At 41.8% G+C, this 22,279-nt stretch overlaps 2 protein-coding genes across 2 annotated transcripts; one reads left to right on the plus strand and one right to left on the minus strand.

The window, feature by feature from the left end:
* The first annotated feature begins 366 nt into the window (after window positions 1-366).
* umodl1 (uromodulin-like 1) lies at window positions 367-13,202 on the plus strand. Its single transcript, XM_058087181.1, has 17 exons — window positions 367-406; window positions 488-730; window positions 836-994; window positions 2,397-2,524; window positions 2,593-2,773; window positions 4,410-4,538; window positions 4,630-4,884; window positions 4,970-5,082; window positions 5,155-5,374; window positions 6,254-6,391; window positions 6,643-6,708; window positions 6,778-7,673; window positions 7,755-7,915; window positions 9,181-9,417; window positions 10,468-10,624; window positions 10,707-10,791; window positions 11,406-13,202. The coding sequence occupies exons 1-17, from the start codon at window positions 367-369 to the stop codon at window positions 11,597-11,599; spliced, it is 3,402 nt and encodes a 1,133-aa protein (XP_057943164.1). The 3' UTR covers window positions 11,600-13,202.
* Window positions 12,438-21,633, minus strand: LOC131138455 (macrophage metalloelastase-like). Its single transcript, XM_058087378.1, has 10 exons — window positions 21,344-21,633; window positions 18,929-19,182; window positions 18,702-18,850; window positions 17,862-17,987; window positions 17,619-17,780; window positions 16,386-16,542; window positions 15,534-15,664; window positions 15,262-15,421; window positions 14,538-14,641; window positions 12,438-14,476 (listed from the first exon to the last, which is right to left on the minus strand). Exons 1-10 carry the CDS (start codon window positions 21,449-21,451, stop codon window positions 14,373-14,375), a joined length of 1,455 nt encoding a protein of 484 aa, XP_057943361.1. The 5' UTR covers window positions 21,452-21,633; the 3' UTR covers window positions 12,438-14,372.
* Window positions 21,634-22,279: the final 646 nt, after the last annotated feature.

Genomic DNA, 22,279 nt, shown 5'->3' on the forward strand with positions numbered 1-22,279 from the left:
GTAAAAAAAAAAAGAAAATAACGATAAGACCTGTGCATTATTAGTATAAGAAAAAGAAAACATCTTACATTCAAGTTACAGGTACCATGAAATATGATAATATATTGTAACTGCCTTGCACAAAAAAAATTGACTACGTAAATTAATACAACTCCAATACACCAAAAATTTGCTGGCTGTTGTGTTTTTGTGACTCTTGAGTGAGAGGTAAGAAAGAGAGGAGGGGGGGGGAGCTAAGAACCCCCCCCTAAGGATTTCAGTACACCTACCGGTGATAATCTTAATGAGAAACATGCACCTATGATGTTGCGGTTAAACACATGACTTAAATCTTAAACAAAAATGCCCTCGATGCTCGTTGTCGCGATGCTATCGGCCCTTCCGGCTCTTTGCAGTGGACAAACAGGTACGACTCAACATAGTATTGATATTATAAAGATATATTGTGCTATCGCTAATAGTATTTTTATACTGTTTTTAATTCAAGGAGAAATGCTGTCTCCATCGGGCTACCATTTATGTGTGTACAATCACACCCGTACTGTGAGTTCCCTGGTTGTGAGAAAGATTCCTTATACCGTCAAAAAGCCTTGCGGAGGCTGGTTGTCTTGGATGACATGTCCAGCGACACTTTACCGAATAGTTCACCAAACTGAATACAGCACGGTGACGGTACCGGTGACCAGATGCTGCGATGGTTACGTACAAGTCGGAAGCTACTGTGCTCTGTGTAAGTGTGCAACATATCTGCTACTAATGGGAACATTGTACAAATAGATGTACAATAACGTTTCGGTATTCCCGTGTTCCTACTAATTATGTCATTTGAATGTAGCTTTAAACCGGAGCGAGGACTTCACAACCAAACCTGGGTCTTGTCCAGCAGCAAACGGATCTTATTCCGGTGGCGACGACTGTGACTGGGACATCGACTGTCCAGGCTGGGAAAAATGCTGCGAGAGATCGGGTGACTTTCTGTGTACTGGCACTGCAAGTTAGTATACTGGACTTATTTTTTTCCCCATTTTCATTGTATACATACTACATATACGTATTGTAATATGGTAATGGTAATAGTTTTATTTCATTTGAACACGCATCAGATTACAATTGAATGCATCACATAATCAGTTCACAGTTCCACATGTCCAAAAGGAGTAGGAAGAAGCAAAGCTTATTAAATCCTACCCCTCCATCTGCTACTTTTACAATCAGTAACTGTTACATTTGTTCACTTTCTGCCTTTCTGATATATTATTTTTTAATTTAATTTAATTTAATTTAATTTAATTTAATTTAATTTAATTTAATTTAATTTAATTTAATTTAATTTAATTTAATTTAATTTAATTTAATTTAATTTAATTTAATTTAATTTAATTTAATTCATTTACTACCGCTTATCCTCACAAGGGTCGCGGAGGTTGCTGGAGCCTATCCCAGCTTTCTTCGGACGAGAGGCGGGGTACACCCTGGACTGGTGGCCAGCCAATCACAAGGCACATATAGACAAACAACCATTCACACTCACATTCATACCTATGGACAATTTGGAGTCGCCAATTAACCAGTGGCTAATAGTTTAAAAAATAAAGAATTCATTTCAAGAAATGCTGCAAATGTTTGACAGACAGTATGAATGAATGGCCTGCAAGAAAATACGGGTCACAAACGGCAAGACAAAATAAGAAAGACAAAATAAGAAGCCAAAAAGTTACCACTTCCACACAAAATAGGAGGATAACTCATTCTTTCATTTTCGACCGCTAATCCTCACGAGGGTCGCGGAGCTGGAGCCTATCCCAGCTGTCTTCAGGCGAGAGGCGGGGTACACCCTGGACTGGTGGCCAGCCAATCACAGGGCACATACGTATAGACAAACAACCATTCACACTCACATTGGACAATTTGGAGTTGCCAATTAACCTAGCATGTTTTTGGAATGTGGGAGGAAATGGGAGTACCCGGAAAAAACCCACGCATGCACGGGGGGAGAACATGCAAACTCCACACAGAGATGACCGAGTGTGGAATTGAACTCAGGTCTCCTAGCTGTGAGGTCTGCGTGCTAACCACTCGACCACCGTGCAGCCTTTCCCCCCTTCTCCCTTCCTGATTCCTAAATGTAAACATTAGTCAATGACAACACAAATGAGGACTGCAGTTCTTTGGATGTTGTTGTGGGGTCTTTTGTGACCCCTTGAATGTCATCCTTACTTCTTGGGGTAATTTTGGCCGCTGTTCACTGTTGTTTCACGTTTTCGCCAATTGTGAATAATGGCTCTCACTGTGGTTTGTTAGAGTCCCAAAGCTGGGCCTCACCAGTTACTATAGGTTAAAGGGGTAATTGCTTTATTGTAGGGACTCGAACATAAAAAATATATCATTGTCATCAGGTTCACGTAATTACACAGAGGATGGTGGATGTCGCTTCAATGCAACGGTGACTGTGAAGACAGATTACCAGAAGCTGAAGTCCAAAAATGGAGCTCTTCTCAACCACACAAGATTACTCCAAGCAATGGTACCACATACTTGCTACTGTATTTGTGTACTTTTACGTTTTAATGCAGTTTCTTCATTCCTGAACAGGTAACCGGAGCACTGCAGTCTGACCTGCCGGTCTATTATCTCTCCACGTGGCCCGTGCATCCGTATAGAAGCGCCACTTCAATGCTGATAGACTGTAATGACCTTTCACTGCAGAACGTCACAGCCAAGCTCCACGTTCTCCTCAAACACATCCAGGAGGTGTCGGCTGTGACCGTGGAAGGTGAGGAGGACAGGCAGTGATGGAGGCAGCTCGTGAGGTTTGAATGTGTGATTTGTGCAAAGAACATGGCATTCAGGAGAGAATGACTCAATCGCACCGCGGCTATTTTTTTGGGATGTTCCCTGCTGGTGGAAAATGACATCCGAGTTAGTCACGCATACACCCCCCCCCCTTCCTCTTATATATTACAGATCATTCATACACCACATATTATTTACATAATTGATACATGATATTTATTCTAAACCTTTTACTAACTTTGTCTATATGTGCCCTGTGATTGGCTGGCCACCAGTCCAGGGTGTACCCCGCCTCTCGCCCGAAGACAGCTGGGATAGGCTCCAGCAACCCCTGCGATCCTCGTGAGGAGAAGCGGTAGAAAATGAATGAAGGAATGAACATTAGTAGAGCCCTCTAGACATTAACTAACACCCCTATAGTCACCTTTACACTCATATTCCTCAATATAGTAGACATAATGAAAGTAAGGGCTGCACGGTGGTCGAGTGGTTAGCGTACAGAGCTCACAGCTAGGAGAATGAATGTGAGTGTGAATGGTTGTTTGTCTATATGTGCCCTGTGATTGGCTGGCCACCAGTCCAGGGTGTACCGCACCTCTCGTTCGAAGACAGCTGGGATAGGCTCCAGCAACCCCTGCGATCCTCGTGAGGATAAGCGGTAGAAAATGAATGAATGAGTTCTCCTCCTATTTTGTGTGGAAGTGGTAACTTTTTGGCTTCTTATTTTGTCTTTCCCCACGCCCTCGGCCATCTCTGTGTGGAGTTTGCATGTTCTCCCCGTGCATGCGTGGGTTTTCTCCTGGTACTCCGGTTTCCTCCCACATTCCAAAAACATGCTAGGTTAATTAGCGACTCCAAATTGTCCATAGGTATGAATGTGAGTGTGAATGGTTGTTTCTCTATATGTGCCCTGTGATTGGCTGGCGACCAGTCTAGGGTGTACCGTGCCTCTCGTTCGAAGACAGCTGGGATAGGCTCCAGCACCCCCGTGACACTCGTGAGGATAAGCGGTAGAAAATGAATGAATGAATTACTGTTTTGTGGTTGAATACGGCCACAAAATATATTAATATTAATAATCCAAAAATTATGATACCATATCATGATATAGTAAAGAAAATATTGCACAATCATCGTTCACTCTGTGAAGTTCTGGAATTGCCGTTTGTGACACGTATTTTCTTGCAGGCCATTCATACTGTCTGTCAAACATTTGCAGCATTTCTTGAAATTAATTCTTTATTTTTAGACTATTAGCCACTGGTTAATTGGCGACTCCAAATTGTCCATAGGTATGAATGTGAGTGTTAATGGTTGTTTGTGCCCTGTGATTGGCTGGCCCACCAGTCCAGGGTGTACCCCGCCTCTCACCTGAAGACAGCTGGGATAGGCTCCAGCGACCTCCGCGACCCTCGTGAGGATAAGCAGTAGAAAATGAATTAAATTAAATTAAATTAAATTGTACCCCGCCTCTCGTTCGAAGACAGCTGGGATAGGCTCCAGCACCTTTGTGACCCTCGTGAGGATATGAATATGAATATGCAAAACAGTTATAGTCAAGTCAAGTCACATTTTCATCATTTACCTTCACGACATCACCATGTCCTCCGCCACAGAGGCCCCAGGGTGTTGCCCTTTACCCACCAACACCACCGTGCGGGGTCTCATCGCTCCGAGGAACACACACGACATGACGACTTCTACGACAACCTTTGCACCAAACAGTTCCACTAAGGAGCTTATTCGTAAGTAAGATATTATATTGTGGATCAGCCAATGCTAATGCAATGCTAATGCAACAGGAGTATCCATCCTTTCCTCCGCCCTTTTTCTCAGCCCTTCCTGGCATCAGCAACTTACAGTCTGCCAACATCACCGGGACCTCTTTTTCTGTATACTGGTCCAGCCGAACCCTGATACAGCAGACCTTTCTGGTGGTTCTAAGCGAAGGTTCAGACATTATTGACATGTGGACAACCGAGCAGACCATGATGGAAATCAAGGAACTTCAGCCTGGGGTCTACTACAACGTCACTGTTAAGATCCACTCCAACGAAAGCCAAGATGTTCTGTTTATTGCACTCAAAACTGGTAAGAGATGTTCAGGGAGGGACAGGGAGTATAACTGCAGTCGCGTATCTACTGCATCGATCATAGTATTTCTTTTCCTGTGCAGATGCTCAAACCCTTGACGCCACCGCTCGACTTACCAACATCCCGTTCACCCATGACCTACAAAATGCCAGCAGTCAGGCCTACAAAAACCTCACCGCAAGCATCAAAGAGGAGGTATGAATGTGGAAGTGGTCTTTAAATACTACGACAACGCTAACATAACGTACATTTTCACTTTTTTCACAGATTTACCGCTCACTCAGCCGGGACTTGAAGGCCATGGTGAATTCAAGTGACGTGAGAATCGAGATCAGAAGCTTCTCTCCTGGTAGCGTGGTGGTCAACTTTACCATAATCATCAACCCCGACCCAAACCAGGACATCACAAACACGTCAACAGCTCTGATTTACGCCCTAATGAACAGCTCCGTATACATCGTGGATGAAAACAACACAAGCATTCATGGTATGTTGCTTTATATTTTATGTGGGGGGGGGGGGGGGGAGTTCAAAGTCCAGCCCATAAGCAGTTTAGGGCATATGCCATTCACATTCACATTCATACCTATGGACAATTTGGAGTCGCCAATTAACCTAGCATGTTTTTGGAATGTGGGAGGAAACCGGAGTACCTGGAGAAAACCCACGCATGCACGGGGAGAACATGCAAACTCCACACAGAGATGGTCGAGGGTCTTGGCATCAGACTTCGACTGGGCCTTGGCATCGGACTTCGACTTAGTGTAGAATTTGAACAAGGTCGTGGCATAGAACTTTGGCTAGGTCTTGGGGTAAGACTTTGACTTGAAGTCTTAGTGTTGGGCGTCAACCATGTCTTGGCGTAGGATTTTGACTAGGTCTTGGCATCAGACTTCGACTGGGCCTTGGCATCGGACTTTGACGGGGTGTAGAATTTGAACAAGGTCGTGGAATAGAACTTTGGCTAGGTCTTGGGGTAAGACTTTGACTAAGAGTTAGCGTCGGGCTTCAACCATGTCTTGGCGTAGGATTTTGACTAGGTCTTGGCATCAGACTTCGACTGGGCCTTGGCATCTGACTTCGACTTGGTGTAGAATTTGAACAAGGTTGTGGCATAGAACTTTGGCTAGGTCTTGGGGTAAGACTTTGAGTAAGTCTTAGCGTCGGGCTTCAACCATGTCTTGGCGTAGGATTTTGACTTGGTCTCTGAAAAGTATTTTGACTATAACTTAGCATCAGACCTAGACTAGGTCTTGGCATAGCGCTTCAACTATGTCTTGGCATTAGACTTCGACAAGGTCTTGGCAGAGAACTTTGATTAGGTCTTGGGTTACAGCTTTAACTTTTGTTTGCTTTGTTTTTGTAGATTCCGATGAATGTGTTCCAGGAAGAAATGACTGTTCCCAGTGGGCTACATGTATAAACACCTGGGGCTCCTACTCGTGTACTTGTCTAGATGGATTTACGGACCGAAACCCACAAAGACCTGGGAGATCCTGTCAAGGTAGTGTTTCATAGGGCGGTATCGCTCGATGCCCACACTTTTTCAATGAGATTCATTGTATCATCGTTCTTTAGTTGATTGCCAATAGATACAGTTATATGCTTTTGGATATTGTCTTAGTCATGGTTCTATTTGATTTTCATCCTGTTTTTTGGTTAACAAGATGTTTTCATCATGATCTGACTTTCCTACAGATACGTATACTTGATTTTTTTTTGCTTTTTTAAACGACTGCATTGTGTCTCATACAGCTCCCTTGGAGACAACGACATTACCATTCAGCACATCATCCCAAATAACAACCTCAACAGCCCCAAGTGTTGACCCAACTGTAGAGTCAACCACGGCAATCACCGCTCATGCAATCGCCATTCATATCCCACCAGCAGCAACCTCTCCTGCATTACCACCAACTAATACCACAAACACACCAACAACAACCACCGTAGCACCAGAAACTACCAGCATCCAAACAACTACCACAACGATTGCATTGACAACCACTACTACTGAATCAACAACTGCAATGGCGCCCACATCCGCTACACCAATTGCACCAATGACCACTACTGCACCGACAACCACGACCATTGAACCAACCACCACCAGTCCACAGACAATGACCACTACAACTGCACCGACAACCACGACCATTGAACCAACCACCACCAGTCCACAGACAATGACCACTACGACTGTACCGACAACCACAACCATTAAACCAACCACCACCAATGCACCAACAATGACCACTACGACTGCACCGACAACCACGACCGTTGAACCAACCACTACCAGTCCACCAACAATGACCACTACGACTGCACCAACAACCACGACCATTGAACCAACCACTACCAGTCCACCAACTACGACCACTACTACTGTACCGACAACCACGACCATTGAACCAACCACGACCAGTCTACCAACAATGACCACTACAACTGTACCGACAACCACGACCATTGAACCAACCACCACCAGTCCACCAACCACAACTTCGCCAACAACAACCAGTCCTTCAACCGCCATTACTGGACACCTAGCCACCAATGCTACATCCCGTATAATGACTTCGGTGCTGGATGACATTTCAGTGGACTGCAAAGTCAGCGGCATCACAGTGACGATCTCGAGAGACTTTCTACTTCACAACAACATCAGGGAAAGTACTCTGTACCTGGGCCAGCCGGAATGCAGGAACACTGGGGGCAACGTCAGCCATGCTCAACTGACTGTGGAGTGGAATGACATGATGTGCGTCACAACTTTTATCCAAGTGAGTTATCGGACATGTTGTAGTTTTGTCTCTCAACTAAAAGGGACTTGACATTATGACTATGCTGTTATCGTATTTCAGAACGACACCTACTACATGGCCTCTGTAACCCTGTTCAATACCATGGAGCCATACAATACACCCAACGGAACACTGGAGGCACCCATACTGCACCTGGAGGTTCCGATTATATGCATGTACATGAGAAGCATGCTCATGTCCCCGGATTTTGGCTCTATGGGGTAAGTTTTGCTCGATTTTATGATTACTCTGCATTGTGGTAATGAAGTTGTACTACTAATACCTCATGTAAACTGTGCTTAGGAAATTATTCATGATATTACAAAAGCAACAACATGCACAGAGTTGAAGTCTCGTACTCATACATGAAACCTGTGTCCCTCGTGGTGCCCTTTTGGGGGTACTCCGGGAGTACGGGATGGGCGGCGCACCTACTACGTGCTATCCGGCCCCTGTACAAATGGGGCAGGAGTCTGGTTTGCATTGCCAGTAGTAAGTCCAGCCTGTTTCCGGTAAACGTTGGCCTCCGCCAAGGCCTGCCCTTTGTCACTGATTCTGTTCGCAATTTTCATGGACAGAATTTCTAGGCGCAGCCAAGGTGTTGACGGAGTCCGGTTCATAAGAACCATAATGTGGTTCTTATGGCCTCTTCGGGCTGTGACCTTCAGCGTTTACTGGGACGGTTTGCATCAATTTCTAGGCGCAGCCAAGGTGTTGACGGAGTCCGGTCCATAAGAACTATAATGTGGTTCTTATGGCCTCTTCGGGCTGTGACCTTCAGCGTTTACTGGGACGGTTTGAGTGTGAAGCGTCTGGGATGAGACTCAATACCTCCAAATCAGAGGCCATGGTTCTCAGTCGGAAAAGGGTGGAGTGCTCCCTCCGAGTTGGGAATGAGGTCCTGCCTCAAGTGGAGGAGTTTAAGTATCTCGGGATCTTGTTCACGTGTGAGGGAAAGTGGGATCGTGAGGTCGACAGACGGATCGTTGCAGCCTCGGCAGTAATCCGGTCGCTGTATCGGACCGTCGTGGTGAAAAGAGAGCTGAGCCGAAGGGCAAAGCTCTCAATTTCCCGGTCGATCTATGTTCCCACCCTCATGAGCTTTGGGTCATGACCGAAAGAATGAGATCTCGGATACCGGCGGCTGAAATGAGCTTCCTCCGTAGGGTAGCTGGAGGAGTCAGTTGAGGTGGCTTGGGCATCTAGTCCGGATGCCTCCCGGACGCCTCCCTGGTGAGGTTTTCCGGGCATGCCCAGCCGGGAAAATTCCCTGGGGCAGACCTAGGGATTATGTCTCACAGCTGGCCTGGGAACGCCTTGGTGTCCTCTCGGTGGAGCTGGAGGAGGTGGCCGGGGACCGGGAAGTCTGGGCTTCCCGACTAAGACTGCGGGGGAAAATGGATGCATGGATGGATGGATGGATGGATGCACGAAACCCATTCAATTTCTTTTCACTTCCAATGGCACATTTTCCATGTTTTTCCAGGTATAACCTGCTCAAAGATGTGATCACAGGCTCAGGGTCTTTCCGGGTGACGGTGCAGCTCTTGAACGGGACAGTGCCTTTACCCTCCAACTACAGTTTATCACCAGAGGAGGCCGTGGTCGTGGAGGTCAGCATGAATACGTCAGCTGACCAGATCAAAGTGGTCATCGCCTCGTGCTGGGCCACCCCCACTCCAAATCCGTCTGACAATGAACGCTACTTCTTCTTACACAACAGGTAAGATGAGTGGGAAATGTGTATGAATGATGTTGGGAATGTCACACTTCCGTTACTTCCTCTTCTCCTTGTAACAGTGCATGACCCCATGACCCCTTTAGCGTTCAGTAATGTTTATTCTGATGGGAGTTTGCGGTTGTGGTAAAGCCACGTATACATGGACCCAAATATTCCAATTGCATTCGGTTTATTTGCTAAACGGAAAGAATGTAACCTTTGTATACACCTCATTCCCAAAGAAAAGTGTCAATCTGAATGAACATATAATCGGATTCACAGGGGTGGAATATTCCTTTCCCCAATCCGATTGAGGTATCTTGTAAAAGTTTTTAGGGTGCGTTCTTCTTCGTGGTGTTTTTCTTCTTCTGTTGTTTATTGGCGGTTAGCAAGCAGCTTTCGTGTATTAGCGCCACCTGTGGAACAGAATCTAAACACCTCTATACTTTATTCACAAGTCTATTTTTTATTTTTAAATAAAATATATATCTATATAAACCATGTCCCGAGTTTAATTATAAAATATTAGCAAGATTTAATTTGATATTTTCCTGTTTAAATTTTATCCCGGATGTGTTCTTTCAGCGCATGCTCAGATATGACGTAACGCGCAGCTCGAGACGTTCTTCGGTTTTAAAAATGGAGGCGAGCAATCGGCACTGAACTGCTGAGAAAAGTTTGTTTTTGATTCAAATTAAATTTCAAGACTGGGTAAACGAAAAAACTGTCAATACGGAGTTATTCCAACAAGTGAAAGAAAAACTCGGGGAAGTCGGTATCACGTGATGTTGATGTTTACGTTTTACTGCGCATGCTCCATTGACTATTCTGTTTGATTATAACGCCGCGTGTATAGATTGGAATATTCCTTTCTAATGTATAATTTTCGGAAAGATTCCATTCGAAAAAAGAAAAAGTCTTCATGTATACGTGACTAGTTTAGTGTGAGAGCCTCACCTCCATTATCATCATACCTCATACTGGTGTAGTGTTGTGTGTATTATCGCATATTCAAAGTGACCGCATGTAATATTTGAATAACGTATTCTCCAGATGTGCCCTCAACATGTACACCGACGTGTTGATGAACGGGAACTCCAGCACATCTCGGGTATCTGTGAAGATATTCTCCTTCGTCAATGTCAACTTGATATATCTGCACTGCCAAGTTCAAATTTGCATGCAGTTAGGATCTGATACCTGCGTTCCTGTGAGTGTTTTATATGTTTTGCATTTATAGTTTCATTTTTTTAGCCGTTTAGGAACCAATTTTACTTGAGCTTTTGTTTCAGGACTGTGTTCAAAGAACTGCTCGGTCCTCACACACCATAGGAAGAGCTTTTGGTTCTACGGGCCCTTTGCTCATGTCTGAGGAGGGTGAGTGAATGATTTTAATTGGAATTGAGTTGAGGTGTTTTTTTGCATTGAAATCTTTATTAACGACCTGGACGTTTTCTACACAGCAAGCAAAATAGCGGTTGTGGTTAAACACTGACCCCTAGTGTTTAAACTGAGAATTGCAGGCCACAAACTCAGCCTTCAGTTTTAATCTGGTGAAATATTTCTTAAAGCTTTTTTTTGTTTTTTTTAAACAAGTCAGGTTACGACTGTCTTAATACCTGATTGGCTGGCTGTTTCTCACATTCTCACATTCACAAAATACCAGCTCTTCATTTTGGGCAACTGAGGTGAGAGACACAATTGAATTGAAGAAATAACTCATGGCAAAACATTCAGGTGGCGTCCGTTGCTACCGCATCCTGTCTTTGGGAACAGTAAAATGTTCATTTATATATTGATATGTATTTCAAATAGTCATTACATGTTAAACTATGATTATAAAAATATAAAAACAGGTTTAGCGGTAACATTTTTGGTTAGAGTCTCAATCAATGACGCTAACCAAGGTTCCACTGTATTTAGCAACTGACCTCTAATATGGTGTCTTGTTTTTTTTTTTTCATTCATTAAATTCCCGATTCCCAAAGAAGTGCCGCTGGAGGATATAAATGACCAAATCCATCTCATCGGACTATCCTGCCTCGGAGTTGCTGTGCTGCTCTTCTTAATCGTTGGTTTCGCCTGCCTCTTCTTCTATCAAAGGAATCGCATTGGACATTACAACTTCACGGTCAAACCCAAACCACAGAACTTCACCTCCATTGAGGCATCAAATCAGGCATAAACCTCTAACTTATAGCTCAACTTATATTTTTCTATAGTATAGAAAATATATTTATGAACTTGTAAATACCTTTAACATGATCAGAGACCTTTATGCATGAAATAACACCCCTATAGTCACCTTTACCGTAGCGATACCTAATATAGTAGACAGAAAATAAGCCAAATAAGACTTATACTGATGAGTGCTGTTGTAAATGTGTTTCGACATGGACAGGAAGTGAGTTTAGCTTAGCGTGAGTGATGGCCGAAAACAGTAGCCTGTGTTTTATTAGGGATTTTTATTAGAGATTATTGTGCCTGTTGTGAAATAGATCAATAAAAGTGTGTCACGCTCATGCACATGAATGGGTTAACTTTTCCAACAACTCCTGGAGGAAGTTGAAGGGAAATTCCGTTTTTCCTAGTTTATTGTTTGCACATTTTCTATCTGCAGTCGCTGGTGGCCAGCCAATCACAGGGCACAAATAGACAAACAACCATTCACACTCACATTCATACCTATGGACAATTTGGAGTCGCTAATTAACCTAGCATGTTTTTGGAATGTGGGAGGAAACCGGAGTACCCGGAGAAAACCCACGCATGCACGGGGAGAACATGCAAACTCCACACAGAGATGGCCGAGGGTGGAATTGAACCCTGGTCTCCTAGCTGTGAGGTCCGCACGCTAACCACTATACCGCCGTGCAGCCCCCCCCATCAGAAAAAAAGGTTTAGTAATCAGCAAAATAACATAACTAAGTTTCAGGAAAATATCCGTTCCTGACTAAAATAAATTGAGAAAAATACATTACAATACAAATACATTTCAAGCATTAGAGCCCTCTAAATTTGAAATAACACCCCCATAGTCACTTTACCAATGACCATTCACACTCACATTCATACCTATGGACAATTTGGAGTTGCCAATTAACCTAGCATGTTTTTGGTCATAGATCCGTCTTTGATATTTTGTAGAACCGTTTGGAAAAGTGTTGTGTATTATTTTGTATTTGTATTTGTGCTGTGACCATTTTGTGGCAATGATGAGGTAAGGATGAGAGTCAAACTACACATTGTTATGGAAGTCTTTATTATTGCTGAAAGAATCATGTCTTGTATATAAAGTTTTATTCAAGATGACACTGATATTACACTGCTTTATATGTCATTCTAATAACTACTGGAACGTTACACATTTTTATGAAGTTCTTTACATGAAATCTCCTGTGACCTGTGTAAATGGCCATTCAATAGAATTACATTAAAAACAATAATTACTAAAAATTAATTTTCATAAAAATGAAAAGGCTCACATAGATTCAAAATGGAAAGCATTGCCACGTTGATATTATTACGAATGATAACGAACTGGAGACTGGATAATGCTAAGAGTCCACTGGGCCGGTGCCAATAAGGTGCCAAGTGGCGTGCAGTGGCTCAAAGTGTCTCCCAACTGGCTCGTGGTGGCCCGTAACGGCGGCAAAAATTGAGTTTGGTGGCAAGAAAATGTTAAAATGTTTAAAATCTTTGTTTAGCATTTGCCGCAAATAATCCACCAATTGGAATCCACTGGCGCGAGCCAAGTCACGCCAATGATGCTAGGAGTCCACAGTTGGTGCCAGTTAGCGCCAAAGATTTTGTGATTGGCGCGTGGCTCACGTTAGCGGCGAATAACGGCCGAGCTAACATTTAATTCAGCGCCACAGCAAGCCACTACGCGCCCATCACATAATCTTTGGTATGAATTGGCACCAACTGGCGCCGACCCAGTGAACTCCTAGCATAGTCGGCACTATTAATCGCGCTAATAGTGGCCCGTAACGGCGGGAAAAATTTCGTTTTGTGGCAAGAAAATGTCAAAATGTTTAAAATCTTTGTCGTGTCCGCAAAGACGAACATTTGCTGCAAAAAATCCACCCATTGGAATCCACTGGCGCGAGCCAAGTTACACCAATGATGCTAGGAGTCCAGTTGGCGCCAAAGATTATGTGATTGGCGCGTCGTGGCTCATGGTAGCGCCAAATAACGGCTGAGCAAACATTAATTCGACGCCACAGCGAGCCACGATGCAGCCATCACATAATCTTTGGTGCGAATTGGCACCAACTGGCGCCGTCCCAGTGGACTCCTAGCATATTCCTAGCATAAATTCGCCACTATTAATAGTGGCCCGTAACAGCGGCAAAAATTTAGTTTTGCGGCAAGAAAATGTCAAAATGTTTAAAATCTTAGTCGTGTCCACAAAGACAAACATTTGTCGCAAATAATCCACCTATTGGAATCCACTGGCACGAGCCAAGTTACACTTTGGTGCGAATTGGCACCAACTGGCGCCGGCCCAGTGGACTCCTAGCATAAAGTCGCCACTATTAATTGCGCTAATAGTGTTAGTCGCGCTATTAATTCTATATCTCATCATATTGTTGCGTGTGGCGCTAATTAACCACAATTACTGTAGCACGAGTACGTAGCATTTGTCGTAGCATTTGTATCGTTATTTTCCTTTATTTCTGTGTATAGTAATAGCATAGTGTAAATGTAGCTTAGATATTGACTTACTGTTACTATTCCGATTAGTAATTTCATCTAATTTAAAGGATTTTTTGTGGTAAAGATGTTCTATTATATTTCAGATTTGTTTGTCTTTATTTGTAATATGTTAAGCATGTAAAGTGGCTGACAGTATGAAGACAGTATGAAAATATATAAACAGTATGAAATATATCCATATAAAATCTCACCTAGCTCTCGCCCCAACGTTGTTGTAATCGCATTCGAATACAAATTTAATCGCAGTCCATCCAGTCGTTATTTTTCAGAGTGCGAATCGCTCTTCGTCTCACATAATCGTACTGCGTCTGCCTGGGTCCATACGAGAAGTACAGGTAACCTGCCAAAAGGGGGCGTTACTCGCACGCATTCAAGTCACACAAAACTGACCAATGACCTACCTCGGTTCTCAAAGGCGGCATCAACTCTGTAGCCAATCCCAGGCAGCTCTGTGCGAATCAGTTTTGGGTTCCGGCGATCCATTCGACGCCGCCGTTCACTGTAGCTATATATGTGATATAACATATTGGTTAAATGGTATCTAATAAAAGATTAATTATGCTCGGATTACTTTTAATTCTTCAATTGATTCACCGGGGTGGAATATTTCTTCCCCCAATCCGATTGACGTATTTTGTACCCGCTCAAACGGACAAATAAAGTTGTCAGGGTGCGTTCTTCTTCGTGGTGTTTTTCTTCTTCTGTTGTTTATTGGAGGTTAGCAAGCAACTTTTGTGCACATTAGCGCCATCTGTGGAACAGAATCTAAACACTGACTATTCTGTTTTGCTAGCTATCTAGCTATCTAGCTAGCTAGCTAGCTAGATAGATAGATAGATAGATAGACTTCCTTTATTGTCATTGCATAATAACACAGCAGTGAATTTGCCAACGAAATGTCGTTGCCTGGGTCCCGTATAATAACAAATAATAATAATAATATGGAGAATAAATAGATGACATCAATATAAACAACAATGTACAGCGTAAACAGTAAATTGCACAAATAATTTAACGAATTTTGAATAAATAATAATAATTTAAAGTTTAAATTATTGAGACAAACAAACTCAATAGGTCTTTTTCAGGTTGCAAGACAAACTTACGCACTTTGTATGGCCTCACCTCCAGTATTTGTTGTTAACAAAGAGAAGTGTTCTCCCCAAAAATGTCACATGGACGGCAGCATCGACCTTGGTGACATCTGCAGTCAAGCCCAAGTCGGTGAGAGGTTTGGGAAAACCGGGTAGGACAGTGTTTCTTCGGACCTTCCAGTAGCGATTCCCTTTGTCAGGAAGAGGTTGGGTTAGTATCATCAGTTTTCAAATATCAGTTTTCCACCTCTTATTTCATACATTTGACTTCATATATATATAAGCCATACAACATCATCTTACCTTCAAATAAAACGACAACGTTGCCTCTCTTATACTCATAAGCAGCATCCACTTTATTGATTCCAGGCCAGATGGAATTAATTTTCCGTCTGGTGACGCCATCCCAGTTGCTGCTTCTCTTCCAAAGATAGCTGGAAAAAAAAAACACATTGGATCCCCCAATAATTATTGGTTCAACCCAAGCCTGTAATAACTAGCTTTTGTTTTACCGAAAACCGATATTGTCAAACTATCAACTTCCAATAACGATATCAACCGATACCGATATGTATAACATAACATATCTCCAGCATTTTTTAACTATCTGTTTTCATGATCGGGAAAAAGTCTGATACAGATATTGACCGATATCACATTTTTATGCTGATATCGGACATCTTTAGTAATAACCAATAAATATAGGGCTGTCAAAAATAATGCATTAATGGTGGGAACATGGCAAAAATAGCGGCAAATGGTGATTAATCATTAAAAAATTGTGATTAATCAGATTAAAATGTTTGATCATTTTGATCATCATTATCATAATAACGATAATGCAGGTATCAGATATCTTTATGCTTCACAGATGAAGTGTTTTTGCCAAGTGTTGAGATTTCTCACTTTGTTCGTTCGTCCTTGAACGCACCATGGTTGATGTGAGATGGCGAGTTTGTGGATCGTTATCATTCATTCGTGTTGTGTACCTATACATTTTAATCCAATGTATTTAATAAGCGTGTGAGGTAATAATAATAAAAGCATTAATAATTACAACAGACACTCTTATTGCAAATGTTGGTCAGAAATTGGAAGGGAATATCAACGTCAAGCTAGCAGGAGGTTTAGGAGCAAGATATATTTTCAACTTACCTGTCTTTGAAGAAGTAAAGATAACTATTTATGGAGGTCGCAGCATCAAAAACTAAATTGCTGCTGCACCTGTCTGGAACTGGTTTTGAAGTAGGTTCAGGTTCAGGTTGAGGTTCAGGCTCGGGTTTGGGGTTTGGTTGAGGTGACGATCTGACTCCTTGGAGAGAAAATGAACAGAAAAACTCAACTGACACAACTTGCTAATAATAAAAAGTTCATAAAATGCACAAAATAATACAGCAATCCCTCGTTTATCACGATTAATTGGTTCCATACGTGACTGTGATGAGTGAATTTTGCACATAATAGGATTCCTTATTCAAATTAAATATTTTTGGACTTTGAAAACATGCTTACAACATTATAAATAATGTTTTTTAACATTAGTAGAGGGCTGCACGGCATTCGAGTAGTTAGCGCGTAGACCTCACAGCTTGGAGACCCGAGTTCAATCCCGTGCATGCGGTTTTTCTCCGGGTACTCCGGTTTCCTCCCACATTCCAAAAACATGCTAGGTTAATTGTCAACTCCAAATTGTCCATAGGTATGAATGTGAGTGTGAATGGTTGTTTGTCTATATGTGCCTTGTGATTGGCTGGCCACCGGTCCAGGGTGTACCCCCGCCTCTCGCCCTAAGACAGCTGGGATAGGCTCCAGCACCCACCCTGAACCTCGTGAGGATAAGCGGTAGAAAATGAATGAACGAATGAACATTACTAGAGCCCTCTAGACATTAACTAGCACCCTATAGTCACCTTTACACTCATATTCCCCAATATAGTAGACATAATGAGAGTAAGGGCTGCACGGCGGTCGAATGGTTAGTGCACAGACCTCACAGCTAGGAGACCAGGGTTCAATTCCACCAATTTGCATGTTCTCCCCGTGCATGTGTGGGTTTTCTCCGGTTTTACTCCGGTTTCCTCCCACATTCCAAAAACATGCTAGGTTAATTGGCGACTCCAAATTGTCCATAGGTATGAATGTGAGTCTGAATGGTTGTTTGTCTATATGTGCCTTGTGATTGGCTGGCCACCGGTCCAAAGTGTACCCCTACCTCTCGCCCGAAGCTGGGATAGCTGGGATAGGCTCCAGCACACCCCACAATGAATAATGAGAATAATGAACATGTTTTTATTCGGGATTTTGTTTCTTTTTATGAATTCCTATATTTCTGTAAGACCACAAAGTATTGTTTAGTGTATTTCATCACTGCTATGATGTAAAACTCACCGTAGAGTGCTTGTACTCCCTGTTTGTCATCATCCGGTAGCACGTACCCCTCCGTGTCAGTGTACTGGTAGGTGGGGTACATGAGGGCAGTTTTGACCTTGGAGTGTGACAATCCCAGCGCGTGACCAAACTCATGGGCTGCCACCAAGAACAGGTTCACTCCTGCATACAATGGGGGTTCACGTTGAAACCGGTACCTCAGAAAAGTGAGTAAAAACTGAATGAAATATTAATGGCCACTACCTGATGAGGTTAGAGTCCACCTTTCATCGTCATCAAAATGAGTATCACCTCCTCTGCCCTCACCAGGGGAAAAAGCGTGAGCCAGGACGCCCCCTTCTCCGTCAAAGGGGGCAAAATCTCCGTGATCTGGTTGTGAAAGAGAATGAACGTTAGCAGTGGGGCACCGCCACAGAGCTCCCAGCCACCCCAGTCGGTAAGCCCCACGAGAGGAGACACCCCGGCCCCCAACTGAGAACAGCCCCCCAGCGCAGACAGCCCCCACTGAGGAAACACTGGATGTGTGGGACAAGAAATATAAAAACATAAAATAAGAATATAGAAAGTATATATAGAAATAAAATAAAATAAAATAAAATAAAATAAAATAAAATAAAATAAAATAAAATAAAATAAAATAAAATAAAATAAAATAAAATAAAATAAAATAAAATAAAATAAAATAAAATAAAATAAACCCTGTGATTGGCTGGCCACCAGTCCAGGGTGTACTCCGCCTCTGGCCCATAGACAGCTGGGATAGGCTCCAGCACCCCCGCGACCCTCGTGAGAAAAAAGCGGTTGAAAATGAATGAATGAATGAAAATAAAATAAAATAAAATAAAATAAAATAAAATAAAATAAAATAAAATAAAATAAAATAAAATAAAATAAAATAAAATAAAATAAAATAAAACTAAACAAATATTTGGTTAAGATCCAAAATAAAAAGTATAGGGTATAAAATAACCATTAGATAAAAGTCAAGTTCAAAAGTTAAAAAAAGAGTATACTAAGAGCAAGAGTTAAAAGCTAAATTAAATAAGTGGGTCTTGAGCCTATTTTTAATGGAGGATGTCTTACTATGACCCTTGAACTTGATCATGATGTCAGCCGTGCCGCTGTCAATCTTCTTGAAATCCAACGGTATCACCGCACTGTAGACCTCCAGCGCTTTGCCAATGGCGGCGTCCACGTAACTTTGACTCAAGTCTGGCGTGTATTCTGTTATTCTGGCAGGAAGAAATCGAAATCTCTTTACTGAATTATACTGCGGGATTTTGGTCAAATTCTATTGGAAAGAGTTCTACCTGTACGTGATCACGTTCTTGTCCCACTTCGGCTGTCCGTCAAAATGGCCGTACTTGTATTTGTCCAAGTCTGTGAAACCACATCGAGGACGAGACATCACTTCCTTCGTGTTGGAGTCCAGCTCTCCGGTCACTTCCAGGCCAAAAAACTCTTGCATTAATCTGAGCGTGTCGTCGAAGGAATCAAGGCCGCTACGGTACGTCTCGGTACCGTCGGTCACACCCACTTCGGAGAAAAACTGGGAAAGGTAATCCTAGGGAAAGAAAACCAAAAAAACATTCAATATATATTTATAAGTCAGGCTGCACGGTGGTCATGTGGTTAGCGCGCAGACATCACAGCTAGGAGACCGGGGTTCAATCTTATTTTCGGCTATCTCTGTGTGGAGTTTGCATGTTCTCCCCGTGCATGCGTGGGTTTTCTCCGGGTACTCCGGTTTCCTCCCACATTCCAAAAACATGCTAGGTTAATTAGCGACTCCAAATTGTCCATAGGTATGAATGTGAGTGTGAATGGTTGTTTGTCTATATGTGCCCTGTGATTGGCTGGCCACCAGTCCAGGGTGTACCCCACCGCCTCTTGCCTGAAGACAGCTGGGATAGGCTCCAGCACCCCTGTGACCGTCGTGAGGATAAGTGATAGAAAGTGAATAAATGAATTCATGAATATTGCCAAAAAATAAATGTACAAAAAACACTGACATTATATATATATATATATATATATATATATATATATATATATATATATATATATATATATATATATATATATATATATAATTTTAAAAATTACTTAAAATATTAATTTAGATGTATTTTGATTTCTACTAGTTGACATATTTTTATTAATTTTTTTAAATATGAAAAATAAATTTATTACTGGGTTGCACGGCGGTCGAGTGGATAGCGCGCAGACCTCACAGCTAGGAGACCCGACTTCAATGAGTGTGAATGGTTGTTTGTCTATATGTGCCCTGTGATTGGCTGGCCACCAGTCCAGGGTGTGCCCCGCCTCTTGCCCCAAGACAGCTGGGATAGGCTCCAGCACCCCCGCAACCCTCGTGAAAATAAGAGGATAATATAATATATATATATAATATAATATAATATAATATAATATAATATAATATAATATAATATAATATAATATAATATAATATAATATAATATAATATAATATAATATAATATCATATCATATCATATCATATCATATAATATCATATAATATCATATAATATCATATAATATCATATAATATCATATAATATCATATAATATCATATAATAATAAGCAGAATTAATAAATGAATTTATAAGTCAAGACTTTTGTATTTTGGTAATATTGCCTTTAAACTGTATGACACGGGTGTCAAAGTGTGGCGCCAGCTGTTTTTTTGGCCCTATATTATTATTATTATAGGGTAAGTAAATATAAGTAAATATTTTAAATGTTTACTTAAACATTTAACATTAAAAGTAAAAGTTAACTGTAAAAGTAACGCGACATTTCAGGAAAAAAAACCAACATACAGTAAAATATGGCGGAGGTAGTGTGATGGTCTGGGGCCATTTTGCTCCCACATTTTTTTGTAAAAAAATCAATTTAAAAAAATCAACAGTGATCATTTATATAATAATCATTTTTTATTTTTTTATTTTTTTTATTTTTTTTTTTAAATTTTTAAATCAACAGTGATCAATTATATAATAATATATATATATATTTTTAAAACATTATTAGAGCCCTGTAGACATGGAATAACACCCCTATAGTCACCTTTACACTTGTATTACCCAATACAGTAGACATAATAACAGAAAATAAGACATATTTGACATGAATAAGACATAATATGTCTTAATTAAGCATACATACAGTAAAATATGGTGGAGGTAGTGTGATGGTCCGGGGCCATTTTGCTGCATTCTGCATGAATTATCGTCAATTATAATTAAAATATGACCTGAATCTTATTGTGATGCTGTTGCATGACCTTAAAATGCTTACTTGCGGTTTTTGCTGCCAAGGGGGGTCCAACCAGTCAGTAGGTTCACGGAGCGATTGCTTGGGTTTGGAATTTTTTCTTCTTCCTTAAGCTTCCTTGCGGAGCTTCTCCTCCCGTCACTCACACTCACAGTATTAGAATCGACATAAAAATAAACAAACACCTCCTTGAATGACCACCTCCCAATTGAGAATGTCATCATGAGATGCTGCATGAAATTAATCACCGCCGCATGAAATTAATCACCGCTTCATTAATCATCGGCGGATGACATCTTAAAAACTCACAAAAAAATTGCTGATAATTCCCGAGAGTGCATTCCCAACACATTTGAATCCGATTCTCTCTCAAAAACAAAACAAACAAACAAAGCACCAGCAGCAACATTACTGTAGGGTTGTTACCTGGGCTTTGGAGAGCTCTTCTTGGCTGTTTAGTACGGCGGGTACAGCTCCGCCGAACGCGATCGTCACCATCAGGATCGCAACCGTTGCAGTCCGTGGACCTTCCATGATTATCGAACGGGTGCAGGTCTAAGGTCTTCCTCTCGGGTTCCGCACACTTGCAGCACCTTTACTTCATTCCTGGGATAGCGTCAGAGGTTTGGGATTAAGAGCGGAGAAAGACGGCAAGACGGGACATGAAGCATTCCGTCGACTGTCCAAACAGGCCCTCTTTGGAAGATCACGTAACTCGTAACTCGGCGAGATCGACGTTGATATGTTCAGACGGGATATCGGTGAGTTGAGGTCAATTGCTCGACTGGCTTGAACCTGCCTGAAAATGATATGGGGGGGGGGGGGTGTTCAAAATGTAATACGCATATTACATTAAGCGGTTCAGTGGAAAATATTTATCTGATCCTGCAAGGCTCGGCGTGTTCCGTATACGAAAAAATGACCCTGTAGAATTTTCTTAAATTGTAAATAAAACATAGCGTAGCATAGTGGCTAACTCGTGGTTAGCATGTTCCGGAGATCTGGTTCCAAAAATATTCACTTCAGGTCAATCAGAGATTCCAAATTGTCTATATGTATTAATGTGAGTGCTAATGGTTGTTATGGCGACCAGTCCAGGCTACATCCCGTCTCTCGCCTAGTCAGAAGTCAAACGTCAACGTATACACGACCATGCAGTATTTTTTATATGTTTTTATTTGCAGTAATCTCTCCTAGAAGTAGACAGTAAATGCATGTATTTCGACAAATTTCACGAACCGTAGCAGTTTCTTGGAAACGACAAGGCAGATCATTATAAGCAGCTGGTGGCAAACTAGCTACAAAGCACTTGCGCTGCCCAGTGATCAATTATATAATAATCATTATTAATTAGCCTATTAT

This window comes from Doryrhamphus excisus, chromosome 11 (assembly GCF_030265055.1).
Source record: "Doryrhamphus excisus isolate RoL2022-K1 chromosome 11, RoL_Dexc_1.0, whole genome shotgun sequence".
In the NCBI taxonomy this organism is placed as follows: domain Eukaryota; kingdom Metazoa; phylum Chordata; class Actinopteri; order Syngnathiformes; family Syngnathidae; genus Doryrhamphus; species Doryrhamphus excisus.